This window comes from Nerophis ophidion, linkage group LG04 (assembly GCF_033978795.1).
Source record: "Nerophis ophidion isolate RoL-2023_Sa linkage group LG04, RoL_Noph_v1.0, whole genome shotgun sequence".
Taxonomy (NCBI): Eukaryota; Metazoa; Chordata; class Actinopteri; order Syngnathiformes; family Syngnathidae; genus Nerophis; species Nerophis ophidion.
In genome coordinates this window covers 71,125,812-71,153,547 of record NC_084614.1, presented here as the reverse complement: position 1 = coordinate 71,153,547, position 27,736 = coordinate 71,125,812, and the positions used below count along the sequence as shown (strand labels likewise).

The following is a 27,736-nucleotide window of genomic DNA, read 5'->3' as shown; positions in this document are numbered from 1 at the left end:
TACAATACCAATTTTTACTGAAGCTTCAGGAGACCAGCCCTTACAACACCCACCATGGCATCAGCAAGCGAGGTCGAAATTCAAGCAAAAAGTGTTAGCTTATGTAGAGTAAAAACAGCCCCGCTCGCCCAGAAAGAACCACGGCGTTTTCTTCAAAACAAATAAGGAACTGGCTAAAACAGCTCTGTGAGCCGACAAACAGGAACCTTTAAGACAAAACCAATAGTTTACTAGTTGACATAAGATACAAGCAAGAAGGTCACAAGAAGACACACTACATGGGAAAATACTAGCTGCTTTAAACATGAGTATGGATTAAAAAAAGAACACTTAAAAATATCTCTATCTCATTCTCACAGTATCATTGCAGTGGATGTCATGTGTAAATCCACCCATGGCGTTTTTTTTACATTGTGAAGCGCCATCTTGTTAGCGTTGACGCCGGTGAGTTATTGTATCCTCCTATAGTGTGTAGTGAAGCATGTTTAGCTTTTCACCTGTGAGAAAACGTACTTTATTTGCTGCAATAGAGGCGATGATTAGTGATTTAGAAATAGCTAAAACACTGCCGACTGCGGATGGACGTTAGCCGCTTGCTAGCTAGCCATGTTTTAAAGCACCTCGTGCAGGGCAGCGTTTTAGTGTTATCGCTTCAGCTTTATCTTTAGTTTTCAGGCCAAAATACGTCCATTCTCCCTTTCCTGCCTACACACTGTGTCTGCTAGTAAGTACTCTGTGATTGTGCGCTGCCGAACATGCTCCTCTGCTCGTTAACCCAGCAATGTCACGACAAAGGGGAACCAGTAATTTTTAGAGGCAGTGTAGTACTGTTTATGATTAGTATTGCTGTACTTCACTAGTACTGGTATACCGTACAACCCTAATATATACATATTAATATAATAACAATAAAATGGATTTATACTTAGTAATTATTATGAATGTTTACTAATAGTATGACCTTAAAGTTTATTATCAATCAGCTAAAATGTGCCAAACATGGATAAGTGTAGAGAGAATGTTTTTAATTTTTCCCCATCATCCCTTGTAATGAATTGGTGTAATTTAGATTTTTTAATTGGATGTTTTTTTTTTAATAACATCCACAAAGTTCAATGAGCAATTGTGTTATATGTGATATTGTTTGCTGACTTTTTGTGCTGGTCGATTTTTTCTTTCTGCACCACGACTAGGTTGTTTGGATTGTGTTATATATGTAAATGCAGTGCTGTCATCCTTGCAAGTTTGTTTAATGGTGGAGGTTAATTTCGTTGGCCACCAAACGGTGACAAAATGGCAGCACTCAGACCCCAGGCTATTTGTATATGATATTAATATAGCGCTTCCCGCCATTGTTTATTGAATGAACTTGTGGCGTCTGAAGACGCCAGGTGGGCTGTAAGTTGGACACCTCTGTTGTATACGATACATTTACAGTGTATAGACTATACTACAGTGCATTATACAGTATAGAGCAGTACTTCTCCAATACTTTCTGTTACGCCATAACTTTGTAACAACACAATGGTCTTTCCTCGTCTCTCACTGTGGTTACAGTGAAGTACTACATACGCTTCAGCATATTCTGGTACGGCTAAAAAAAAAAAAAAAAAGCATCTTCCCCGAGATTACACACGCTCCCACCTGGCCTCGCACCGTGCCCCACTATTTGAGAAGGACATGTATGGAGGAAGACCGTAAAACTGCATGAGATGAGATGAGAACAACACGATTAGTGGAAAGATTCATGAAAGTTGATAGATGTTCATCCTCTTCGCCTCCTCGTCTTCCTGGCTGCCACCTGATGAGTAAAGAATCACTCAGTGGTAGTGTTCGAAGCTCCGTGAAGGGAAAAATGCGTAACACTCACTTTGCTCCTCCCCCTTCAGTGACTCTCCATTTCTAACCTCCTCTTCTTCGTACTCCTCTTCTTCTCCACACTCGTCGATATTCTTGTACGTTGGCTTGAGGGGTAGGGAAAAAAACGTAACGTTGAAACCAAATCAGCTTGAACTCAGGTGTGTGATTTTTGTCTTTTACCATGAATTGAATAACGTGGACCCCGACTTAAACAAGTTGAAAAACTTATTCGGGTGTTACCATTTAGTGGTTAATTGTACGGAATATGTACTGTACTGTGCAATCTACTAATAAAAGTATCAATCAATCAATGTCTTCACCTGTTCACTCTGACCTGCCTTGTTGCAGGAAGGGAGGAGCTTCTCGATCATCTCACCAATCATTTTGAAGGTCGGTCTGTCTGTCGGCTCCAGATTCCAACACAGAGTCATCAGCTGGTACCTGAAGGTAACTTTCAGTTAACTCTTGTAGAGATGTCAAAGGTAATGAATTAACCCGTGATTAATCACAAAAACATACCACATTTATCATGTATAACCCCAAATTAATCACACAATTTATTCCGACCACACGTTCAGTCTTTTCAAAAGTAGTGGTGCAGCGGATCAACATTGATCCGTGATCCGTTCGGATCAATATCTTCGGTTCGGGACACACGTGATCCGCGGTCTGATTTATGAAAAAAAAAAAGTTGTTCGCACAGCGTTTTAATGGCGAGCGGAGTAACGGAGGAGCTTGAACGCCCTGTGCCATTTAATCGGTTTGTTTATAGGTGCAGACTCCATTGTGCAAAACGAGGGTTTTAAAGACCTACTGAAATTAGATTTTCTTATTTAAACGGGGATAGCAGGTCCATTCTATGTGTCATACTTGATCATTTCGCGATATTGCCATATTTTTGCTGAAATGATTTAGTAGAGAACATCGACGATAAAGTTCGCAACTTTTGGTGCTGATAAAAATGCCTTGCCTTTACCGGAAGTCGCGGACGATGAAGTCACAAGGGTGAGGGCTCTTCACGTCTTCACATTGTTTTCAATGGGAGCCTACAGCAGCAAGAGCTATTCGGGCCGAGAAAACGACAATTTCCCCATTAATTTGAGCGTGGATGATGATATTAAAAGCGAAAGACTAGAAAAATAATAATACAAAAATAATAAAGTTAAAAAAAAAAAAAAGGCGATTGCATTGGGACGGATTCAGATGTTTTTTAGACACATTTACTCAGATAATTCTGGGAAATCCCTTATCTTTCTATTGTGTTGCTAGTGTTTTAGTGAGTTAAATAGTACCTGATAGTCGGAGGGGTGTGTCCAGGGGTGTCTTGAGGGCAGTGTCTGAGGGAATTAGTCACGGCAGATACAAGGACGGCGCAAACTCCACAGATCTCCGGTAAGAGGCGACTTTTTAACAATTTTCTCACCGAAACCTTCCGGTTGACAAGTGGTCGGGAACCATGTTCTCTTGACCGCTCTGATCCATAGTAAAGCTTCACCTCCGGGAATTTTGAACAAGGAATCACCGTGTGTTTGTGTGGCTAAATGCTAAAGCTTCCCAACTCCATCTTTTCTACTTTGACTTCTCCATTATTAATTGAACAAATTTCAAAAGATTCAGCAACACAGATGTCCAGAATACTGTTTAATTGCGCGATGAAAAGAGACGACTTTAAGCTTCAAATGGTGCTGCACTAATATTTCCTGACAGTCCGTGACGTCACGCGCGCGCGTCGTCATTCCGCGACGTTTTCAACGAGAAACTCAGCGAGAAATTTAAAATCGTAATTTAGTAAACTAAACCGGCTGTATTGGCATGTGTTGCAATGTTAATATTTCATCATTGATATATAAACTATCAGACTGCGTGGTCGGTAGTAGTGGGTTTCAGTAGGCCTTTAAACACATGCTGATAGTGTGTCAGCCACATTATGACATCAACTTCAGCGATAAGATTGTGCCAGATTTTTATGAGCTAGAGAAAAAAAAAAAGAGTTGTGGACGGAATATCCCGAGCGTCATCTGTTGCGCTCACGACAGAAGGGTGGAGGTCCAGGGGAACTGTGACGATAAGCACTTACGACTGAGATGAGAAGACACGCCCCCTCTACAAGAATTACCTTGCGCAGGTACTGACACAACCAGTGGAGGAGAAGGAAGATAAAGATATCCCAGTCACAACTGATAATGCCAAGAATCAAATACATGCAGTGAATGAGGCAGGACTGGGACCACAGGTATATGTAGTGAATTTGGCATCACATCTCAGTCAATAGGATGGAGCGCCTTCTTGGGAGGATCAGGAGGGTTTCCTACTTCCACCCAAGCACAACAGCTATAGTACTTATGTGCTTAAGACAAAGTAAGAAATGCTAGAGCTGCCTACTCAGAAGCTCATACATGATGTCCCAACAAGGTGGAACTCCACTTATATGTTGGAGCACCAGGCAGCTATATACTCTGCATTGACCCACAATACACTGAAGAAAAATGTCAAAGACCTCATCATCCTGTCTGATGATGTGAGAGTGAAAGAGGAGGTCCTCCAGGTGCTTAAACCCCTCAAAACTGTTACATCTCTACTGTAATTTCACCTTCTGTGTCAATGATCCTGCCACTGAAAACAAGGACTCTACAATCCATGGCTCCAAGTGTGGAAGACAGCAGCATCGCTCCAGATTTCAAGCTTTATTTCACTACCTATGTTTCAAGGAAGCTGTTGTGCATTCTTATGTTGCATTGCTTTCGTCCTCTGCAAGGTTCTCATAGTCATCATTGTCACCGACGTCCCACTGGGTGTGAGTTTTCCTTGCCCTTATGTGGGCCTACTGAGGATGTCGTAGTGGTTTGTGCAGTCCTTTGAGACACTAGTGATTTAGGGCTATATAAGTAAACATTGATTGATTGAAATGTTTTTTTTTTCTTAATGGTCATTGGTCCAAGTTTAGAGAAAGGAGAAATGCCTTTTTAGGTGGCACTGTTTTTCATTAATTATGTTAAAAATAAGATATTAACTTTAACGTGATATATTTTAATTTAATAATTAATAATTTAAAAGTGTTACAAAACAAAAAGACAAAACTTCTGTTTATTTGTCTTTTCTTTTTTTTTGCTGATCCGAAAAATGATCCGATCCGTGACTCTGATCCGAGAAACGATCCGAACTGTGAGTTTTTTGATCCGCTGCACCCCTTTTCGAAAGGTTAGCTGAAAGACTGTACGCTCAGTGACCAGGTGCAAAGATGAGTGAGAAGACTCCTACTCCATTACTGTGTGGCAAATTTCGCCTTATCAGCACTTTGTTAACGTTGTTCCAGAAGTTTAAAAAAATTTGCACTTCATAAGACACCATTACTAAATTTTCAACCAATAAATGATGTGCAATCATTTTCAATGTATGGAATTAATCTACATTGAGAAAACAAGTAATGAACTGTGATCAAAATCAAGTGTGATTAATCTAATTTAAAACAGCATGACTTTATTGACAAGGACATTAACCTGCGGTCATCAACCACTTAACCGCCCATAAACTACTACTGTATATTGCAAATTGATTATTGTTAACCCACTGTTGTTGACCACTTAACCCGCTAGAATTCACTAAGTTTCCATGCACTAAATTAGTCTGATTTCACACTCTCTAACGTAACTATTGGTCAGGCACTGTGTGCCTCCCGTACACTGGGGGGCACTTATTTCCTATTAGCAGGGATAAATGTGTTGCTTTTCCCATTGACCTATGATGTCACACCAGGCATCTGCAGATCCTGACAAGTTAAAAGCCGAGTTCTGCTGTAATATTGGCACAAATAACAAATATTACACCTCCAATGGCTAAGCTGATGTTAAATAGCAAACAGCCTCAAAAAATGATCTTAGAATGGGCTACGAACATGACGCTACGACCAAGAATGTATCGAAGCAAAGAAAGACGGGCGAAAGAGAGTTGTTCACAAACTTTCGGAGGGGGAATCATCGAAACAAAACTTTTGAATGTGAATTATATTTATTTAGCGCTTTTCTCTAGTGACTCAAAGCGCTTTACATAGTGAAACCCAATATCTAAGTTACATTTTTTTTTAAACCAGTGTGGGTGGCACCGGGAGCAGGTGGGTAAAGTGTCTTGTCCAAAAACACAACGGCAGCGACTCTGATGGCTAAAGCGGGGATCAAACCTGGAACCCTCAAGTTGCTGGCACGGCCACTCTACCAACCGCAGGGTTTCCCACACTTATTTATTTGTGGCGGCCCGCCACGAAAGAATTACGGCCGCCACATATATAAATTTTTTTTTTAATAATTTAAATATAAATATTGTTTGGGGGCTTTTGACTTGCTCGACCACTCATAAAAGCAATGGGACTCTGTCTGTGAATGGAGCTTGTAGTTAAATATTATATAAATATGTAAATATTATATAAATATGTACATAAAGTGTTGTAATTATATTCCAACTCCGTGTTCTTCTTGGTCATCGCTGCTGCCATTGCTGCCCACTTAACCTCCTATTAACTACTGACCAGGACGTGATCCAGTTGTCACTGACTACCTAACCGCCTATGAACTTTGACGACAAAATTACTCGCTGTCATCAACCACTTAATTTCCCATTAATTTATCGACAAAGATGTTAACTCGCTGTTGTTGACTACCTAACCGCTCAGGAACTTTATTGACAACAACAAAGACATAAAGCCGCTGTTGCCAAATATCTAACCGCTTATGAACTTTATTTGATTGAAATATTTCAAACCTGCATAGTACAACAAAACACTTTTTTTTTCTTTTTTAGATTTTGGCAGAGACAATCATGCAAGGCTTGAAAAGGGGTTGGATGAAGCAGATGCTTATAATATCCCAACCCCTCTCACTCATTCCACATTTAACAAACAATATAATACAAGAACAATACTATATAAACTTAATAAACTTATTGACAAGGACATTAGCCGCTGTCAAAAACAACTTAACATTGTTGTCAAGGGTGTTAACCCGCTGTCATTAACCACTTAACTGCCCATGAACTTTATTGACAACCTCCCATTGCTGCTCACTTAATTGCCTATTAACTCTATTGACAAAGAGGTTGACCCGCTGTCGTATACTACCTAACCGCCCATTAACGTTATTGACAAGGAAGTTAATCTTTCATTGCGAACCACAAAACAAGGCATTACCTCTATTGATAAGAACATTTGCCTGCGGTCCTTGACTACCTAATCGCCTATGAACTTTATTATAACCGGCTGTTGTTGACCACTTAACCGCCAAATAACTTTATTGGCAAGGATGTTAACTGGCTGTCATTGACCACTTAAACATTCATAAACTTTATTGACAAGGACAATAATGCACTGTGGTTGACCACCAAACCACCAATTTACTTTATTGAGTTAACATGCTGTTTATCCACTTAAAGGCCAATTAACTAGCTGTCCACTGCTCATTTAGGACTGGCATTGAGATCATACATCATGAATTGTCATGGATGAAAGTTGATGAAAGACTAGCGTGTAGTTTGATTCTATTTTTAAAAAACATCGATACATACCATAAACTTTCATATCTGTATTATCAGCTGTTGCTTGCCAGTGACAGTCACAACTACGGTACCAGGCTAACCCAAAGAGATGCTCTCACCCATCTTAAACCCAAAAGTGATGTTTTGAAAAAGACTAATGTATCGGGCAATCACTTACTGGAATAGACTTCCACAATATCTGCCATCAATCACCAGCATAGTGGGCTTTAAGAATAGACTAAAAGGAGAAGTATTGCGTAAAGAGATTATTCTAGATTGTACCTAATGTCATGACTGTTTTATTGACTATTGAGTATTTTATTGATTATGGGATAAGCAGCAGAAAATGGATGGATGATACTTTTTCGTCACTTATTGTTTGTCTTTGGTACACTAATGTGTATATTTTAGGCCATTGGTTCTTTGTTTTATTTTTGCAAAAATGTACACAGTATATCTATTTTTATATTGCTATTTTTATCTTTGGTATGAAAATCATGTAACAAAAGTTATTAGTATTTTTTGGTTCTTTGATGTTGTTATTTTTGTATTATGACAATTTATTATTGGATCATGTTGTACTGCATTTTAATCTTTTGTTTTGTGGTTGTGTGATGTTTTTTGCCTGGACCCCAGGAAGAATAGTCCCCACTGCGGTGTAGACTAATGGGGATCCTTAATAAACTAAACTTAACTGACAAGGACATTCACCTGCTATCGTCAACCACCTAATTGTCCTTTAACTTTATTGACAAGAACAAACAATTGTTTGGGGGCTTACATTTGTGCTGGAGCGAATTCAGGCTGATCCATGTGACATCCATCTTTGATCATCTTGTAGAAGTTGGTATCCACAGCAACATTGGGGTATGGACTCTTACCTGAGCATGTAGGTACACAGGTGATGTGTCCATGTAGTTAGAGAGATGATGTGGTGTTGCCAGGTTTACCTAGGGAGAAGATTTCCCACAGTAGGACTCCATAGGACCAGACGTCACTCTGTACCGTGTAAACACACTGAAAGATGCTCTCCGGAGACATCCACTTGACCGGAAGACGCGCCTGTCAAAAAAAGAAGGGTGATGAAGAGTGGTCCCCACGTTGTTGTTGTGTAGTCACTAACGTTGCCCTGGACAATGTAGCTGTCATCATTGCGAATGTCTCTTGCCAAGCCAAAGTCGCAGATTTTGGCAAAATGGCGGTCTGTTAGTAGGACATTCCTCGCTGCAACGTCTCTGTGGATACACTGACACACACAGAGTGAGGTGTAGTGAGTCAGTGAATGTGCATTCGTGTGCACGTGTGTGTTGTTACATTTCTTGATGACAGGAAGTCCAAACCCTGAGCCACCTGGTACGAAAACGTCATAAGTTCGTTGACAGACAAACGCTCCTCGTGCGCACCTGAATGACGCAAACATGCACACAAGTTGGTTGTGTGTGTGCGTTGTTAGGTGTGATTGTGCGTGAGTGTTATTACCTGAGGGTGAACGCATTGGTTTCATTTCCTGATACTCGGAACAACATGAGATCCCGCTGTCACTGCAACGAATGAAGACACACAACATTGTCAGTACTTTCATTGTCAGTACCTGAGAGGAAGAAGATGAAAAAAGACAAGAACGAAAGAGAGATTAGGAAGGAGAAAGTGATGGACCTCCTGAGCCTGCCGTCCTGACCCATCACATTGGAGTATTTGGTGTTCAAGATGGTCGCCATGAAGTCTTGGGTGTGCACACGCAGGAAATTGAGCAGGTCGCCATGGCTACAGTACTCCGTGATCATCAGCATGGGGCCTGGTGCATAGAGGTTTCCCATAAAAGTGTGTTTGTAGAAATGTTGCGACCTTTCACTCTCACCTCCTTGAGTGCAGGCTCCCAGCAGGTTGACGATGTTGTCATGGTAACCGAGATAGCTGAGAATCTTCAGCTCGCACATGAGAGCCTCCCGCTCCTCCGAGTGAGCGCTCGCTGTGTGAAAAACGTGCACACGTTTACATGGACGTGTGTGTGTGTGTGTGTGTGTGTGTGTGTGTGTGTTGTATTTCTACCCTTCTTGAGACATCAACAAGGAAAAGTACCTTTAAGACTGAAATCATGGTTTCAATAAGGAAAACCGTTGCATCTATTAGAAAATGTCCGATTCACACCACTGGTGGTGAAATATATCAAAATTAGGGTGGTCCCAAAAAAAAGGGATTTTTAAAATTGACTGTGCGTCGGTTTTAAAAGTGCTCCCCCTTCTGGTCAACATATAAAATAACAAGTCTGTCTAAATATATGACGTGCTTCCCCTCTGGCCAACATATGTAATAAGTGTGTGAAAGAAAATGAAATGCGCCCTCTTTGGCAAATATTTATAAAAATAATAAAATATGTATATAGAGTCATACTGTAATAACGAAGTAAATAATGAAGATTAAAAACTATTTACAAACAAAAAAATACATTTAAAAAAGACTAAAAGCCTGCCTTTTTTGTATTTGTATAGTATGCATATATTATTAATGTTGTAAATGCAAATCTTTATATATCTAAAAAAGGGTGGTCTTAAAGAAGTAGACATTTTTCGGATGTCTCAAGAAGGCAACAAACAAGTGTGTGTGTGTGCATTGTGAATAATGAATGCTTGATAAATATTTGATTAATTATTGATGACTGATGTTTAATTTGTTGATGAATCATTGATAACTGATTCATATTTTGTAAATGATGGAAAAATAAGATGATTGAATGATGTATGATTGATTGATGAACATTTAGTGAATGATTGATGAATAATGGAAAGTAACTGAATTTATTATTAGTAATTAATTGATAAAGGATTGAGTGTTTGATAAAAAAATTATATATGAATTATTAATGACCAATTTACTTATTTGTCGATTGATGATTATTGATCAATTGATTTATGATAAGTCATTTAACATTTGGGGTATGAATGACGAATGAATGATTGATTTATTGTTAATGAATAAAGTTTGATTTATTGATAAATGATTGACAACTGATGAATATATATCTGGTGAATGTTTCTTAAATAATTGATTATTGATGAATGACCAATAAATGAATACTGAATGATTAATTGATGACTAATTAAAGTTTGATTTATTGATGCATAATTGATGACAACTGATGACTATCAGGTGAATAACTTATGAATGATAGATGAATGATTGATTGATAAATGTATAAATAATGGATGACTGATTGATGAATTGTCAAAGAATATCTAATCATTGTTTTTTTTTATGACTAATCGTCGAATAATTGATGAATAATTGATGATTAACTGATAACAATGATCAATGGATGCTTTATTGATGGACAATGGAAGATTAATTGATGGAAAAATAAATGATTAATGATAAAGAATGGATTAATAATATATAATGAACTGATAAAAAACGATGAGTGATTGATTGATGAATGATTGACTGATGCATGATTATTTGATCATTGATTGATGATTGATTGATTAATCGTTGACTAATTAAAGTTTGATTTATTCATACATGATTGATGACAACTGATGAATATCTGAATAATGGATGAATGATTGATATATGATTGATTGAAACATTTATATAATTATAGATGATTGATTGATGAATCATTATTTGATCATTGATTGATTTTTTGATGAATAATTGATTAAAATGATCGATGGATGATTTATTGATGACAAATTGAAGATTGAATGATGATTGATGATAATGGAAGAATGATTAATATACAATTTACTAATAAATAATGGATGATTGACTGATGCATGATTAATGAATGTTTGATTATTAATTGATTGATTAATGAATAAATTATACTGAAGAAAAATTGATTGATGGATAATGGATGAATTATAGATAATTGATAACTAATAGATGATTTAATAAATAGTCCATGGATAATTGATGATTGCTTAATGAATGATCAATAAATATTTGATCATTGATTGATGAAAAATTGATTGATTAAAGAAATGTAAATATTTAAACATTGACTGATGATTATTTCTTTGAAAATGGATGATTGATTGATGATTTATGGTTAACGGAATAATTATTAGGGCTTTACACTGACAGAGGGGTTAGTGCGTCTGTCTCACAATACGAAAGTCCTGAGTTCAATCCCGGGGTCGGGATCTTTCTGTGTGGAGTTTGCATGTCCTCCCCGTGAATGCGTGGGTTCCCTCCGGGTACTCCGGCTTCTTCTCACTTCCAAAAACATACACCTGGGGATAGGTTGATTGGCAATACTAAATTGGCCCTAGTGTGTGAATGTGAGTGTGAATGTTGTCTATCTATCTGTGTTGGCCCTGCGATGATGTGGTGACTTGTCCAGGGTGTACCCCGCCTGATTGTAGCTGAGATAGGCACCCGCGCCCCCCGTGACCCCAAAGGGAATAAGCGGCAGAAAATGGATGGATGGATGGAATAATTATTGACGATTAATAGATTAATTATTAAAGATAGATAAAAATTTGATAATGGATGGATGACTGATGATTGATCAAGATCAGTGGAAAAATGGATGGCAGTATTGATAAAAGTCCAAAATTGGGACTGACGTTTGAGCATCTTGACGGCCACACGGGTCACGTCCTCCTCGGTACTGAGGCCGTACGCTGTGGCCTCCACCACCTTTCCGAAGGCCCCCGAGCCTAAAACAGCACCTGGCGAAGACAGAGGGGTCAAAGGTTAATTAATGCAAGCTTGTTCTAATTTTAAGCGCCGGTGAGAAGTCAAGGTACCGAGGCGGAGCTTATCTCGGGGAAACTCCCACTTGAGGTTGTAGGGCAGCTGGTTGGGGTCGACGAAGGTGTAGTTGTTGCCGTCGCAGCTCTCGATGATCTTCCAGCGGATTTCGTATTTTGGTTTCTGGGCGGCAGACATTTCTCATAGTTTTGGACAATTTCGAAGGACGTCGTTGGCGTACTAACCATTTTCATCCGTAGAATGACAAACAACAAGAACAGCAAAAGCACCACAACGGAGCCACTCAAGGCGATGAAACGAGGCTGCTTGAAGAAACTCTGACTTCCTGCAAAAGTCCAGTTTTAGGACTTACTTAAGAACCAAGATGGTGACGGTGGAACGCTTACGAAGCATGAAGACGTCCCGCGAGAGTCCCATGCTGTTAAAGGAGACACACTCGATGGTGACGTCATCGGCTGGCGACTGAGGGAGGGGCATGTGCTTCTTAAGCTCCTCCCCTTCCTGTGTTGCCACGTCCTCAACCCGATCCCCGGAAACGTTGCCGCACCTGCACAGGAAGTCAGGGTCAGTGGGATAGGAGCGCCACGCGGGGGTGCGGCGGAACGTACGTGTGGACGAGGCCGCCGCAGGTGACCCAAAGCATTGTGGGAAGGGGGAAGCCCGAGCTGCTGCAGGTCAGCGTGTCGTTGTCCACTGTGATGCGGCTGCGCGGCGCGCCTTGGGGTTCAAATGTGGCAAAACATCCGTCAGAGTGAAGACGAAGGGAAGCGTGGTCGTTTGCTTACGGAGAACTCGCAGGTCAAAGGTCAGGGAGCCGTTGAAGAACCAATTAGCGAATCGGAGAGCGTAACGACCTTCTTCCTCGTAGCGAACGCGACGCAGCCGCAGGCTCGTTAGCGACCTGCAAACATCCGAGCTGTGACAAACACACAACCACGACCAGTGTCATCATGCTAACTAACCTGTAACTGTTAGCCGTGTAGCTCTGCGTTGTCTTGGTGTGTGTCGGCATCATCCAGTCCAGGCTCCTGATTGGCGGATACGCTTCCACGGCGACCGTCAATGCCACGTCTCCGCCTTCTTGCACGTAAACCACGCTGCCGCCGACCACATCAGCGCCCTCTTTGTCAGCGCTAACGTTAGCGAGTAGTTCCCAGTCGTCCGTCGCGTTAGCTGGCAGTTCTCCGCTGAGCTCCGCCCAGCCGCTGCTCACGTTCGCGTTGCCTGGAACATGAGCACGCCGCTGTAGGAACGCCTTCAGGAAGGCAGCGTCTGACGGAGAGAATACATGTTTAGTCCTCTTCCATCACGTGAACCCGGCGAAACTTCTTTTCCCCACCGAGGACGCTTAGCGTCGCAGCTGCCGTCGCCTCGCCGGCCTCGTTGCGAGCCGTGCACACGTAACGTCCGCTGTCGTTCCGAGTCACGTCGACAACGCTCAGAGTGCTGTTCATCTGCAGGTGGCTGCTGTAGTGACGAGTCACCGTGATGTTTGGAGCCTGGAAAAAAGAACCAGACCGCCAAGTCCATTTTTTTTCATATTGGCCAATACAAGATAAAAGATGATGGTGTCTGTCCCCAATTTTTGTGTCACCACTTTCTAGTGCTGTGAATCTTTGGGCACACATTCGATTCGATTCCTGGGTTTTATCATTGGATTCAGAATCGTGCCTCGATTCAAAATCAATACTTTTTAATAAAATTTAGTGTTAGTTCTATGATTAACTAGATGAAGCAATCCCTGAAGGAATTGCGTGTGAATGCTGAACTTGAACTGAAATCCTGTAATTTTTTTAGAATTGTTTAAGTAAAGCACACAATTCCCAAATAGGTTGAATATTTTGAAGTTGGAACAGTTTAAATCAGATGATGAATGTGGGAGTTGTGGAACTTTGAAGAATGTCCCATTGATCTAAATGGGAATTTCCCAAAAATGTGTGAATTTCAGGAAAAGCAGGATTTTTTTTGAAAATGGTAAAAAAAAAAAAAAACTTGAACATTTTGAGTGAGTTGAAATGGTTGGTGTTGAAATTTTTGAAATCGGTCGAGAAATGTTGAAGCGTAACATTTTTATTTGAAAAATGGTATTAAGGAATTCCTGGAAATTCGGGGAAACCAGGAATTTTTCCAGTGCGAAAAAGAACTTTGTGTTTTGTCCTAATTAAGAGGAATGTTTGGACGGTGCAATGGTTGAAGTGGGTTGAAAAATGTGGAAGGAGTAGTCGCAACAAGAAAGGGTTTGAAAAAAACGGGAATTCCTGGAATTTTTGGGAACTTGGAAAATAATACTTTGACTGTCCAGGATGAGTGGAATGTGTTGAAGGTGGAATGGTTTGAATCGGTTGAAAAATGTGGAACTGGTGGAAGTTTGAAAAATGGCCAATTCATTTTGAATGGGAAAACTGTCCCTGAAAACCTGAAATTCTGGGAAATCTGGGAATTTGGGGAATTTGTCTAGTTAGAGCAAATATGCTGAGCAGTTTGAAGTTGGAATGGTTTGAATCAGATGAAAAATGTGGGAGTTTTGGAACTTAGAAGAATGTCCCATTGATTTCAATGGGAATTTCCCCAAAATTTGGGAATTTCAGGAAAAGCGGGATTTTTTTGGAAAATGGTAAAAAAAAAAAAAAAAAAATTGAATGGTCTGAACGACTTGAAATGGTTGGTGTTGGAATTTTTCAATTCAGTCAAGAAATGTTGAAGCAATAACATTTGTAATTGAAAGATTGTATTAAAAAATTTCAGGAAAACCGGGAATTTTTCCAGTTCGTAAAACAACTTTGTTTTTTGTCCTGATTAAGAGAAATATTTGGACAGTGCAATGCTTGAAATGGGTTGAAAAATGTGGAAGGAGTAGTCGCCAAAAAAAGGGTTTGAAAAAAAAAACGTGACTTCTAGGAATTCCTGGACTTTTTTGGAACTTGGAAAAATAATAATTTGAATGTCCAGGATGAGTGGAATGTGTTGAAGGTGGAATGGTTTGAATCGGTTAAAAAACGTGGAAATGGTGGAAGTTTGAAAAATGGCCATTTCATTTTGAATGTGAAAAATGTCCCGAAAAACCTGGAATTCTGGAAAATTTGGGAATTTTCGGTAAATGTCAAGGGAAAGCGAATATGCTGAGCAGTTTGAAGTTGCAACCGTTTGATCGGATGAAAAATGTGGGAGTTGTGGAATTTTGAAGAATGTCCCGTTGATTTCAATGGAATTTCCCCAAAATTTGGGAATTTCAGGAAAAGTGGGATTTTTTTGGGACAATGGTAAAAAAAAACAAAAAACTTCAAAGTTCTGAATAAGTTGAAATGGTTGGTGTTGGAATTTTTTAAAATCGGTCGAGAAATGTTGAAGCAGTAACATTAACTGAAAAATGGTATTAAGGAATTCCTGGAAATTCAGGAAAACCAGGATTTTTTCCAGTGTGAAAAACAACTTTGTTTTTTGTCCTAATTAAGAGAAATGTTTGGATGGCGCAATGGTTGAAGTGGGTTGAAAAATGTGGAAGGAGTAGTAGCCAAAAAAAAGGGTTTGAAAAAAACGGAATTCCTGGAATTTTTTGGAACTTGGAAAAATAATACTTTGAATTTCCAGGATGAGTGGAATGTGTTGAAGGTGGAATGGTTTGAATCGGTTGAAAAATGTGGAAATGGTGGAAGTTTGAAAAATGGCCAATTCATTTTGAATGGGAAAAATGTACCGGAAAACCTGAAATTCTGGGAAATCTGGGAATTTTTCAAGGGGAAAGCGAATATGCTGAGCAGTTTGATGTCGAAACGGTTTGAATCAGATGAAAAATGTGGACGGTAGAGCGCGTCAAAATCTGGAGAAAAAATAGAACATTAAATTGAAGTTGAATAAATAAATGATCTTTGGTATAGAAAACCTTATGCCTTGGAGCATTCACACAACTACATTTCTCCATAAAATTACTAAAAAGATCTGATGAAGTTTTGTATTACTTAAAAATCGATTTTTGATTTTACTTTTTTAATCGATTAAGAATCGTGAATTATTTGAAAATAGATTTGTTTTTTGACACCCTTACTAGTTTCACCATGACATGATTTAAAAAAAAAAAAAGTCCCACAGTGACTCAAAATAAGTAGATACGTTAGTTTATACCATAATTTTAAAATATTTGTCTGCTAACTGTATTTATCTGATCTCCCATCAGTACAGATTCAGATTAAAAAATATGTTTTTCAGCCAGTGTGCCGCGCGAAATTATGCATCAAGTTTTTGCAAACCATCCATCCATCCATTTTCTACCGCTTGTCCCGTTCGGGGTCATGGGGGGTGCAGGAGCCTATCTCAGCTGCAAACCATCCATACATCCATCTTCTACCGCTTATTCCCTTTGAGCCTATCTCAGCTACAATAATCCACATATAATGTGCTGTTGTTGATTGATTGTGCTCTCTAGAGGTGTAATACTCTTTCATACCAGTAGATAGCAGCCAGCAGGTAGCTAACTACATTGTTCTCTTACTTTAGGACAGGCCTGGGCAATTATTTTGACACGGGGCAAATTTTGAGAAAAAAATGTGTCTGGGGGCTGGTATATCAATCTCTCTCTCTCTCTCTCACACACACATGTATATATATATATGTATATATATATATATATATATATATATATATATATATATATATACATATATATATATATATATATATATATATATAAATGTAAGCTGTTCAAATGTATTGTACAGTACGTGTGCTTGGGTCGTGTTATAGGAACACTAATTCAAAACATCACAATAATGTCTGATTGAAAGCTAAAAATGTTATGACAGACCCCTTTAAAAAAACAACTGAATGAGTCACCCAGAATGTGGACTATACAATATTAACTATGAACGATAAAACACTGAATATTAACAACATATGAATGTTACACCTTTCGATCAAAATATTTTACAATCAAGCGAAAAGCAACAAACAGAAACATGAACGCAGAGGGTAAAAAAACCCACCTACAATCTGATATATCCCTAAGCTTTAGAACTTTGTTGTAAAAATCACTGCACATCATAACGGCAGCTACAGTTTCCATCTTAAAGATCTAAAAAAAATATTTGGGAATCCGGCGGGCCAGATTGAACATCTTAACGGGCCGCATGTGGCCCCCAGGCCTTAATTTGCCCAGGTCTGCTTTAAGACAAGAGAATTAGTTGCGGTTTTATACAAGAATTGTAAAATATTTGTCTAAAATGTGTATTTAATATATTTATCAGTACAGACTGTGATTAAAAAATGGGTTTTTCAACCATTGTGCCGCACGAAATTATGCATCCGGTTTTTGCAAACCAATAATTACAATGTGCTGTAGTTGAGTGTCTGTGCTTTCTAGAGATGTAATACTCTTCCATACCAGTAGATGGCAGCTGTTTGAATTCATATGAACAATGACGTCAGGTATTTAATGAGGACGAGTTTATGTTGTCAACATAGGTTACTGAGTGTCATTTTTGAACGTTTTCTGCTGGTGGCGTGCCTCGGACTTTTTCCAATAAAAAAATGTGCCTTGGCTCAATAAAGGTTGAAAAAACATGGGTCTGCTACAATTTGTCGACAAGATCGCAACCGATTTATATCATAAGAATTATACTTTGCTTATTTTTACATTTACCTAAGGCTTTTGAATACAGATGATTTTAAAATTCTTCTGACAACATTTTTTAAATTGAAAATGTTTTGAAATGGCTGTGTAGCTATCTTACTTCCCATTGGATTGAGTTTTTTCTTGCCCTGATCTGGGATCTGTCGTTGTGGCTTGTGCAGCCCATTGAGACACTTGTGACTTAGGGCTATATAAGTAAATATTGATTGATATATACTAAAATAGAACAATATTGTTTCTATTAATAATCATAATTCTAATGGAGCGAGATTAATTTCTTGGGTTCTAAAGGATTCTATTTTGCGAATTTCTAATCTATATCAATTGTTTAAAAAAATGTAAGAATATACTGCTTCTTACATACATACAAAACAATAATCTTTAACATATCAATAGATTCAATGTAATGACAGACTAAGCTAATCGATGCCAACATGTTTGATCGCTCAGAGTTATCTGTTGACTTTCTGGTAGCCAGACTCCAAAATGTGACTTTTTAGCACAGGGTAAAAAAAAAAAGAAAGAAGAATAAATCGGGGAAGTTGGAAGATTGTTTTTGTCAGACAGGGAAGAACCATGTAGCAATCAGGTCAACAAGCTACATGCTAAGGAAATTGCTGAATTGTGTGTTTTTTCTTGCCATTTTACGACCCCTTTGCCACATCATAGCTCTTTAGGAAGTTTTTCTTTGGTTCATGTAATAAAAACAAAGAGCAGAACCCGGTTTACCCTGAAGCAAGAGTTAAAAGTGGCAATATCTGGTTTGAAGTCCAGATTTAAAACGATGTACAGTGCAAAAAGTGCTCAAGTTTTTAATAGTAATTCACTGCACTATTTGAGGAAATAATTGAAAAGGATGTAATGACGAGGGTGTTGAAATTAATTTAATGGCGGACACTTGATGAAAATATGAAACCAGCTTAAAAAATATATTGTTCACAGTAACTTATGTACATTAATATGTTGTTACTTCATAAAACTACTGTAATTGTTTGTGCTATATTTTATTCTACTTATCTTAAAATGCGTTTCTTTTATCAAAAGTGTTATGTTCAAATGTTGATGTTTTTTGAGGGCTGAAATGTTTTTAATGGATTTTTTAATTCATTTTGATTGGAAAAATTGCTAAGAGATATTGGGATGTATGAGCTTGTAAGTCTTGTGTGTACAATTACTGTCAGTTTGTTTACTTGTAACGAACTAAGTAATACACACCATTAGACATTTTAATGTCGGCAAAACATGTAATGTTTCAGAAGTATCTGTCTTCAAATACAGCATGTAACTTCGTCTTTAGGGACATGAAGGCCATCTAAAGGTAGCGTCTGACTTCTCACCTGCTCATGGGGGTGTGTCCAGGTGACAGTGTAGAAGTGGGAGGGGTTACTTGTCACACAGGTGACCTCGAAGGTTTCTCCTTCCAGGCGGAAAAATTCACTCTGTTTGACAGACGCCTGAGGAGGATGACGATGTCCTGGAGGTGGGAAACAGACAGGTGACATAGTCAACTGAGAGACTGGTGGAAATAGAGATGAGCTAGGGATAGACAGGTGAGACAGTCGAGTGACAGACAGACTGAAAGACAGGTGAGACAGACAAGTGATTCAGTCAAGTGAGAGACAAACTGAAAGACAGGTGAGACACAGACAGACAGGCGAGACAGTCAAGTGAGTGTAAGACAGAAAGACAGGTGAGACAGTCGAGTGACGGACAGACTGAATGAAAGGTGAGACAGTCAAGTGAGAGACAGACTGAAAGACAGGTGAGACTGCTAAATGAGAAACAGAAAGATAGACAGGTGAGACAGTCGAGTGACAGACAGACTGAAAGACGGGTGAGACAGAGACAGACAAGTGATTCAGTCAAGTGAGAGACAGACTGAAAGACAGGTGAGTGAGAGACAGACAGGTGAGACAGTCAAGTGAGAGACAAACTGAAAGACAGGTGAGACAGACAGACAGGTGAGACTGCTAAATGAGAAACAGAAAGATAGATAAGGAAGACAGTCAAGTGAGAGTAAGACAGGTGAGACGGAGACAGACAGTTAAAGGGGAACTGCACTGTTTTTGGAATTTTGCCTATCTTTCACAAGCAAACGTTACAATGGACACCCCTGCTTATTTCAGCAAGACAATGCCAAGCCACGTGTTACAACAGCATGGCTTCATAGTAAAAGTGTGCGGGTACTAGAATACTAGTAAACGCACCACAACGGTACTAAAACGGTATTTTAGTACAGTTGTGGTACTAAAATACCACAACGGAGACCCTTGATCAGGGGTCGGCAACCCAAAATGTTGAAAGAGCCATATTGGACCAAAAATACAAAAACAAATCCATCTTGAGTCACAAAAAATTAAAAGCCATATTACATACATATAGTGTGTCATGATATATCAATGGAATTATGAGGACTTAAATGAAACTAAATGAGCTCAAATATACCTACAAATGAGGCATAATGATGCAATATGTACATACAGCTTGCCTAAACAGCATGTTAGCATTGATTAGCTTGCTGTCAGGCAGTCACCATAGCTCGGTTGGTAGAGCGGCCATGCCAGCAACTTTAGGGTTGCGGGTTCGATTCCCGCTTCCGCCATCCTAGTCACTGCCGTTGTGTCCTTGGGCAAGACACTTTACCCACCTGCTCCCAGTGCCACCCACACTGGTTTAAAAATGTAACTTAGATATTGGGTTTCACTATGTAAAGCGCTTTGAGTCACTAGAGAAAAGCGCTATATAAATATAATTCACTTCACTATCTGATTAGCACTCCACACAAGTCAATAACGTCAACAAAACTCACCTTTGTGCATTCATGCACAACGTTGATAGTTTGGTGGACAAAATGAGACAGAAAAAGAAGTGGCATAAAACACGTCTTAGAGAGTCGGCGAAAGTTGTACATGTAAACAAACTACGGCGAGTTCAAGGGCCGCCAAAATAAGTAGGACAAAACGGTGCTCGCAAAATACTCGAATCAGTGAAGCATGTTTAATATAAACTGTGTGCTTTATAAAGTGAAGGGAATTATATTTACATAGCGCTTTTTCTCTAGTGACTCAAAGCACTTTACATAGTGAAGCCCAATATCTAATTTTTACATTTAAACCAGTGTGGGTGGCACTGGGAGCAGGTTGGTAAAGTGTCTTGCCCAAGGACACAACGGCAGTGAGTAGGATGGCGGAAGCGGGGATCGAACCTGCAACCCTCAAGTTGCTGCCATGGCCGCTCTACCAACCGAGCTATACCGCCCCAACAATTAGGTAGGTTTGTGTCATGTTTGTCCTCCTACAGAAACCCTATTAAAACAAAAAATATGTTTTTTTCCCCCCTCATCTTTTTTCATTTTTCATTCATTTTTGAAAAAGCTCCAGGGAGCCACTAGGGCGGCGATAAAGAGCCGCATGCGGCTCCAGAGCCATGGGTTGCCGACCCCCGCCCTAGACTGTTGAACAACTTAAGCTGTACACCTACCAAGAATGGGAAAGAATTCCACCTGAAAAGCTTCAAAAAATGGTCTCCTTAGTTCCCAAACTGAATGTTGTTAAAAGGAAAGGCCATGTAACACAGTGGTAAAAAAGCCCTCGTGCCAACCTTTTTGCAATGTCTTGCTGCCATTAAATTCTAAGTTCATGTTTATTTGCAAAAATAAAATAAAATAAGTTTCTCAGTTCAAACTTGTTAAGTGAGATTAAGACTGAAAGACAGGTGAGACAAAGACAGACAGGTAAACGGTCAAATGAGACACGAATAGAAAGACAGGTGAGATGGAGACAGACAGTTAAAGGGGAACTGCACTTTTTTGCCTATCATTTACAATCATGAGACAAGAACACACCTCACATGTTTTTTTGGATTTTAAAGATGATAAAAAAAACACTTGGAAGATGCAGCTGATAGGAGTCAGTGTTGTAACCTTCAAAGCCCTCTAAAACTACTCCAAAACCCCCTATTAACTTTTATTTACACACTGCAAGTATATATATAATGTAATAACAGACACGTTCACAACAATATGTTCAATATTTATCGTATTTTGGTCATTTTATGCACAGCAGGAACTAGTTCTTTGGCGCATTTATTTCCGTTTCCATGGCAGTGCACTTCCGACTTCCTGCAAGAAAATGTGTTCCTACTTCTGGAATCAAACGCAAGTGTGTTTTCTATTCACGGCAGACTTGGTAACAGAAAACGAGGTCGACTATTTTTGGACGAATGAGGATTCACAACCTTATCTTTTTCGAAGCTGAATATACTGAGGATGAACTGTTGCTTTGCTAACCACCGAGAACGAGACGATTTTTACTTTTGTCTTATATGATTGTGAATGATAGGCAGAATTACCCAAAAAGTGCAGTTCCCCTTTAAGAGAGCAAAAGACAAGTGAGACGGAGAGAGACAAGTAGGACAGGTGAGACCGAGACAGGTAAGAAAGTTACTTGGTGCCACCAGCAGGTTGAAACTTTTGGATCTGAAGTGTCTCCCAAGTTTGGATCCCGAGCAGAAGTAACGTCCGTTGAAGTTTTTCTGGACCTTATGGATGAGAGCTCCTCTGTGGGGGTCAAAGGTCACGTTCATGCCATTGGGGAGTTGTTGGTCCTCTGATTGGAGGGTGAGGTTTGTGACGGACGGGTCTGTCAGCAGACACCTGACCAGGAAGTCTTGGCCCTCTTTGACGGTGGGGGTCATCCCACGAGGCGTGACAAAGATGATGGACGGGTCTGCCCGAGTAAAAGTAGGTCAAATGGCGGTCGATTGTGAAAAAAGGGGGCGTGGCCTCGCTCACCTTTGACGTACAGGTGGATTTGAGTGTGCAAATGCTCCAGACTCTGGTTGACGTAGGAACAGCGGTACGTTCCGGTGTGTCGGACTTCCAGGACGCCATCCTGGGCGGGCGGCGAACGAAACGCAGTGGTGGACCACTGGACCGAAGCGTTGCCCTGACAACTGAGGCTGAAGGCGGAGCTGGCGTTCAAGACCACCTCAGACCCGTTCAGTAGCGATTGAGAGTTGAGATGAATGGATGGTGGAGACATGTCTGGAAGGAAGAGCAGGTGATTGACAGGGGGCGTGGCTACCCCACCTAGGAATAAACCGGAGCCTCATTTAATTTTAAATGTATTGGATTTGTTTGTATTAAGAAGGAAATAATATTGAATATTTAGATTAATTTAAAAAGTAAAATAAATGAATACTATTATAATAATAATAAAAAATCATAATTTAAAAAACATCTTAACAATAAGTAAAATATTTACTTTTTACCAATTACATTTGGTTGTATTAAAAAATATACACAATATTTAGATTTTTGTTAATGAAAATAATGATTTAAAAAGTAAAATAAATCAATACAAGAAATCCTAAAATTGTAATAATAGTAATAAATTATAATTTAAGAAATATTGTTACTTTTACTGGATTTGTTTGTATTAAAAAAGAAATAATTTAGTTTTTCATTATTGTAAATAATAATTTAAAGAATAAATACAATAATAATTAAAAAATATATTTTGTTTACCAAAAAGAAAAAATTAGAATCTAATTGGATTTGTTTGTATTAAAAATACATCCGATATTTATTTTTTGCATTATTGTAAATAATAACACTCATTTATAAAAAAAACAATGAAAATTAATTCAATAAATAATAAAAAAATATGTTGTTAACCCTCCAAAAAATGTTTTAATCAATTGGATTTGTTTGTATTAAAAAATAATTTCATAAAATATTTTGTTATTTTATTATTGTAAATAAGTCATTATAATTGAATAAATAGAATTAATAAATAATAATAACAAAAAAAAAACTAATCTTGTTAACCAAAAAACAAAAAAACTTATTTAAAATCGATTGGATTTGTTTGTATTGAACAGGAAATACATATAGTATTTTGTCTTTTCATTATTGTAGATCCATCCATCCATTTTTTTCTACCGACTGTCCCTTATGGGGGTGGCGGGGGGTGTTGGAGCCTATACCAGCTGCAATCGGGCAGAAGGCGTTGTACACTCTGGACAAGTCGCCACCTCATCGCAGGGCCAACACAGATAGACAACATTCTCACTCATATTTATTCATTAGGGCCAATTTAGTGTTGCCTATCAACCTATCCCCAGGTGCATGTCTTTAACACTAATTAAAAATAATAAAAAAATAAATTAATTATATTGTTAACCAAAAAGAAAAATACATTTTATTTAAAATCAAGTGAAATTCATACAATATTTAGTTTTTTTATTATTGTAAATAATAATTTGTACAATGAAATAAATGAAAACAACAAATAAAATATTAACAATAAAAATAAATACCTTTTTAAAATCTGATATTTTGATGTCTTAATCATAATACAATTGTTTTTGTTTGGTTTTCTAGTGCCTGACTAGAAAAACATACACTTTGCAATTGCCTAATACGTCAAATATAATTAGGACAAATAAGAAGTAATATTTTCAGCTGCCTTCATATTACATGTTGCTCTGGATTGATTAAACTAATTCAGATTTAGCTGTTGAACCAGAACGATATCAATCGGTGAATATTTAGAACAGAAAAGTCCATTTGGGTTTTTTAGAATATCAACAACAAAGAAAAAACTTGTTAGGGAAGTTTGCTTTAAGTCAGGACAAGAAATTTTTGTTGACGTGACAGTTGAAATGACGTGAAAAACAGAAGTGAAACTTTGTGTTTAACGCTTATCAGCAGTTTGGAAGTTATGGGTCTGGGAAAGAAAAGAGGAAGAAGACACACTTGTCCTCATTAGGATGGCAAAGATTTCCACCATCAAACCGGGAGCTTCTAGAACGTACTCTAACTTTTAGCCTACGAGTGTTGTTCTGTCATTATATACAATCACTTGTTAAAAATACATTTATTATTGCATCGTTACCAATATTGTTTTGCTACTTACTAACAATATAATAATGTGAATGCTACACCGAAATTAATCTATTCTTCCGTAACGTTTTTCGTCCACCTAAACGACCCAAACCGTTAATCCGATTCATCCCGTTCAAACGTCAGAATGTTCAGCGCTTCCAGGACACCTCCAATATTACCCATTTTACAGCAATTCATTATTTTCCTGTATTTTCTACCCGTTTTTTTCTTATGACGACTCCTCCCACACCTTTTAGCTAATTTCCTCCATAAAAACATTCATCTTGATCAGGACAATAAAACTTGTTTTTTATTTTTTTTTACCCAAAAATTCCCTGGTTTTAAAGTAGTCAAGATTTTCTAAAATATAGGACAATGTATTTGGTGCTCCCCCCACCATTCTCATTTAGTTATCTTTTTCCCCTGTATAACTAACCTTGAATACAAGTAAATGTTCCACAGCTTTGCATGGCAGCTCCCTCCATCAGTGTGTGAATGTGTGTGTGAATGGGGAAATAGTGTCAAAGCGCTTTGAGTTCCTTTAAAAAAGGTAGAAAAGTGCTATACAAGTATAACCCATTTACCATTTACTATCAGGAAATATATTTGTTGTAGTAACAGAAAACCTTTAATAGTGTGAAATTAGCCAAAACCTCTGCAGATTATTGCCTTTTTACATATTGTATTGATGCTGCAAAAATCATAATTTAGAATTGTAGTGATGTAATTATGTGCTTTTGAGTTCCTCTACCAAATTTAGCTATGGTTTTAACTTTTTAAAATGTGTTTAAAAAAAAAAATGTTAGCTTGTTTGCAAGTACATTTTTCACACAATCAGGTAAAGCCCTGCGATGAAGTGGCGACTTGTCCAGGGTGTACCCCGCCTTCCGCCCGATTGAAGCTGAGATAGGCACCAGCGCCCCCCGTGACCCCAAAGGGAATAAGCGGTAGAAAAAGGGATGGGTGGATGGACAATCAGGTAAATACTTTATTGTAAAAAAAAAAAAAAGAATTTTTATTTAGCCCCGAAATTAACTGAAAACTTAGTACCGATGCGGCAAAGAATTCTGGGTAATCCAATGTCATTTTCAACAGTTTAATCGCTCCCTTTAACAACCAAAGTTGTACATTATTATGACAGTCAGTCTGTTTAGTTCAGTAGATTACACGCTGGCCTCACCCCAGTAACTTGGATTCAAATCCCGGAGCATTTTTTTTTTTAGATACTTTTGCTGCTGTACACCCATGAATCATATAGTCGAAGTTCAACTATTACAACATACATGTATCTTTTTTTATATCCATACAAAGTTTCACTAGTTTCTGATTTTCAACATTCAAACCATTTTAACAATCAAACCTATTCTACAATCATTCAAATTCTATTTTACATTCTACCAACATTTCAACTCGCATTCTTCAATATTCAAACCATTCCTACTGTACATTTAAACATATTTTGACATATTTCAGCTGCATCATTGGGGCGTTCACACTAGAGAAATGGCATTTTCTTATCCTTACCTTCAGTGGAGCCACCGGAGATGATTGATAGCAGGAGAAAACAGAACGCCTTCATCGCCATCTTCTTCAAACTGACTGACACTTAAGAGGCTCAATTTCATGCCAGATGCTGGCTCCGCCCCCTGCTTACAGCCTCAGACATCCAACAGCAGTCCTGACAACCAGTGAGTGCGACAATTATTATCCTATTATGCAAAACTTAGGATCAAAACACAGTAGTTATGCATAAGTCGGTTATAGTACGGCCAAACAGTTAGTCACAAACTAGTCCATTTGCCGGAATGGAGTACCTAAACAAAGTCTCACCGCGGGGCCAAATAAAGTTGCGAGTGGCAAAGGTGAAAAACACTATTGATTTCAAGAAATAACTCGTAGCTAAGTAGAAAGGTGGCATTTGTTTTGCCGTTTTCCTTTTTCGTTTTGGCCGACAAGAATAGCGTAATCCAGACTTCAGAGACCGTACCTTCTGAGCAGCAGTTCTTTGAGAGGGTCTTCAACTTCACGACGATGACTTGGTAGTGCTTGGTGTCGTCGTGGGCTGTACCTCCCACGCGGAACAGCCCTTCGGACTGAAAGAACCACGAAGCCGGGTCGTCGGAGCATGTCGGCCACAATCGTCGCTGTCGCGGCGCCGGCGTCCGCTTGCGGGAGCGCGTTCAACGGGGTCACCAGTGTGGCAATATAACAGCTCTTGGTTTCTTTACGTTCCTGTGTTTTGTATTGTTTCCTCTCCAGCGCTGTTATTTGCAGTTCTACTTCCGGTTTGCCTCTACTACACTTTTACTTTGATGCCTGGCTCCCTCACCTGTTGGCAATCGCGACACAACGGTCTCTGATTGCCAATCAGGAAGCCTCTGGATCATTGTTATCTCTACAGCACTCTTTATTTTGTTATTAAATACTTTTTATCTGCACTTTGCCTGCCGTCCCTGCATTCTGGGGTCGAAACACATTCTAAGCGCTGCTACGCCGGAATAAAATTATTCTTGCATTGCCATGTAGTCTCTGGCGCCACCAGGGAGATGCACCAAAACCACGCCCCCACCTGGGAACTACAACAGGTCCTAGTGTCCGCCACACTATATTCTTATTTATAATTACCGTATTTCTTTGAATTACCGCAGGGCATATAGTATGCGCCTGCCTTGAATTACTACCGGGTCAAACTCGCTTCCCAAAATAATTAGAGCATGCTTAGTATTACCGCCTGGTCAAACTCGTGACATCACGAGTGACACTTCCCCTGTCATCCTTTTCAAAATGGAGGAGGCTGATTTCAATACCGGTCATTTGAAATCGCATAAAGGGAAGAAGATTAAGAGCTATTCAGTAGGACTTAAGGTCCAAGCTTACATCACACTCAAATGTTTACTGCATACCTTTGGTAAGTGCCAGAGTGAGAAGAGGTTTTAAAGTAATTAGCGCATGCTTACTTTTACCGCATGCCTTTGGTAAGCGCAGGAGTGAGAAGAGGTTTTAAAGTAATTAGCGCATGCTTACTTTTACCGCATGCCTTTGGTAAGCGCAGGAGTGAGAAGAGGTTTTAAAATAATTAGCGCATGCTTACTTTTACCGCATGCCCTTGGTAAGCGCAGGAGTGAGAA

General features: G+C 38.9%; 1 protein-coding gene across 3 annotated transcripts; it reads right to left on the bottom strand.

Annotated features, from left to right (window-relative positions):
- csf1rb (colony stimulating factor 1 receptor, b) lies at positions 1 to 27,467 on the bottom strand. Of its 3 annotated transcripts, none has more exons than XM_061898968.1 (22): positions 26,133 to 27,467; positions 22,512 to 22,808; positions 22,165 to 22,446; positions 19,057 to 19,193; positions 13,436 to 13,595; positions 13,059 to 13,368; positions 12,882 to 12,997; positions 12,705 to 12,813; positions 12,483 to 12,643; positions 12,321 to 12,421; positions 12,132 to 12,258; positions 11,949 to 12,053; positions 9,239 to 9,349; positions 9,037 to 9,175; positions 8,860 to 8,921; positions 8,695 to 8,783; positions 8,504 to 8,626; positions 8,331 to 8,442; positions 8,162 to 8,261; positions 2,181 to 2,301; positions 1,871 to 1,964; positions 1 to 1,801 (listed from the first exon to the last, which is right to left on the bottom strand). In XM_061898968.1, exons 1-22 carry the CDS (start codon positions 26,191 to 26,193, stop codon positions 1,746 to 1,748), a joined length of 2,973 nt encoding a protein of 990 aa, XP_061754952.1. In that variant the 5' UTR covers positions 26,194 to 27,467; the 3' UTR covers positions 1 to 1,745. The 3 variants fall into 3 exon arrangements, with proteins under 3 accessions (XP_061754952.1, XP_061754953.1, XP_061754954.1); XM_061898969.1 differs by having other exon boundaries at positions 22,512 to 22,763; positions 26,133 to 27,458; XM_061898970.1 differs by lacking the exons at positions 22,165 to 22,446; positions 22,512 to 22,808 and having other exon boundaries at positions 26,133 to 27,455.
- Between the last annotated feature and the right edge of the window lie 269 nt (positions 27,468 to 27,736).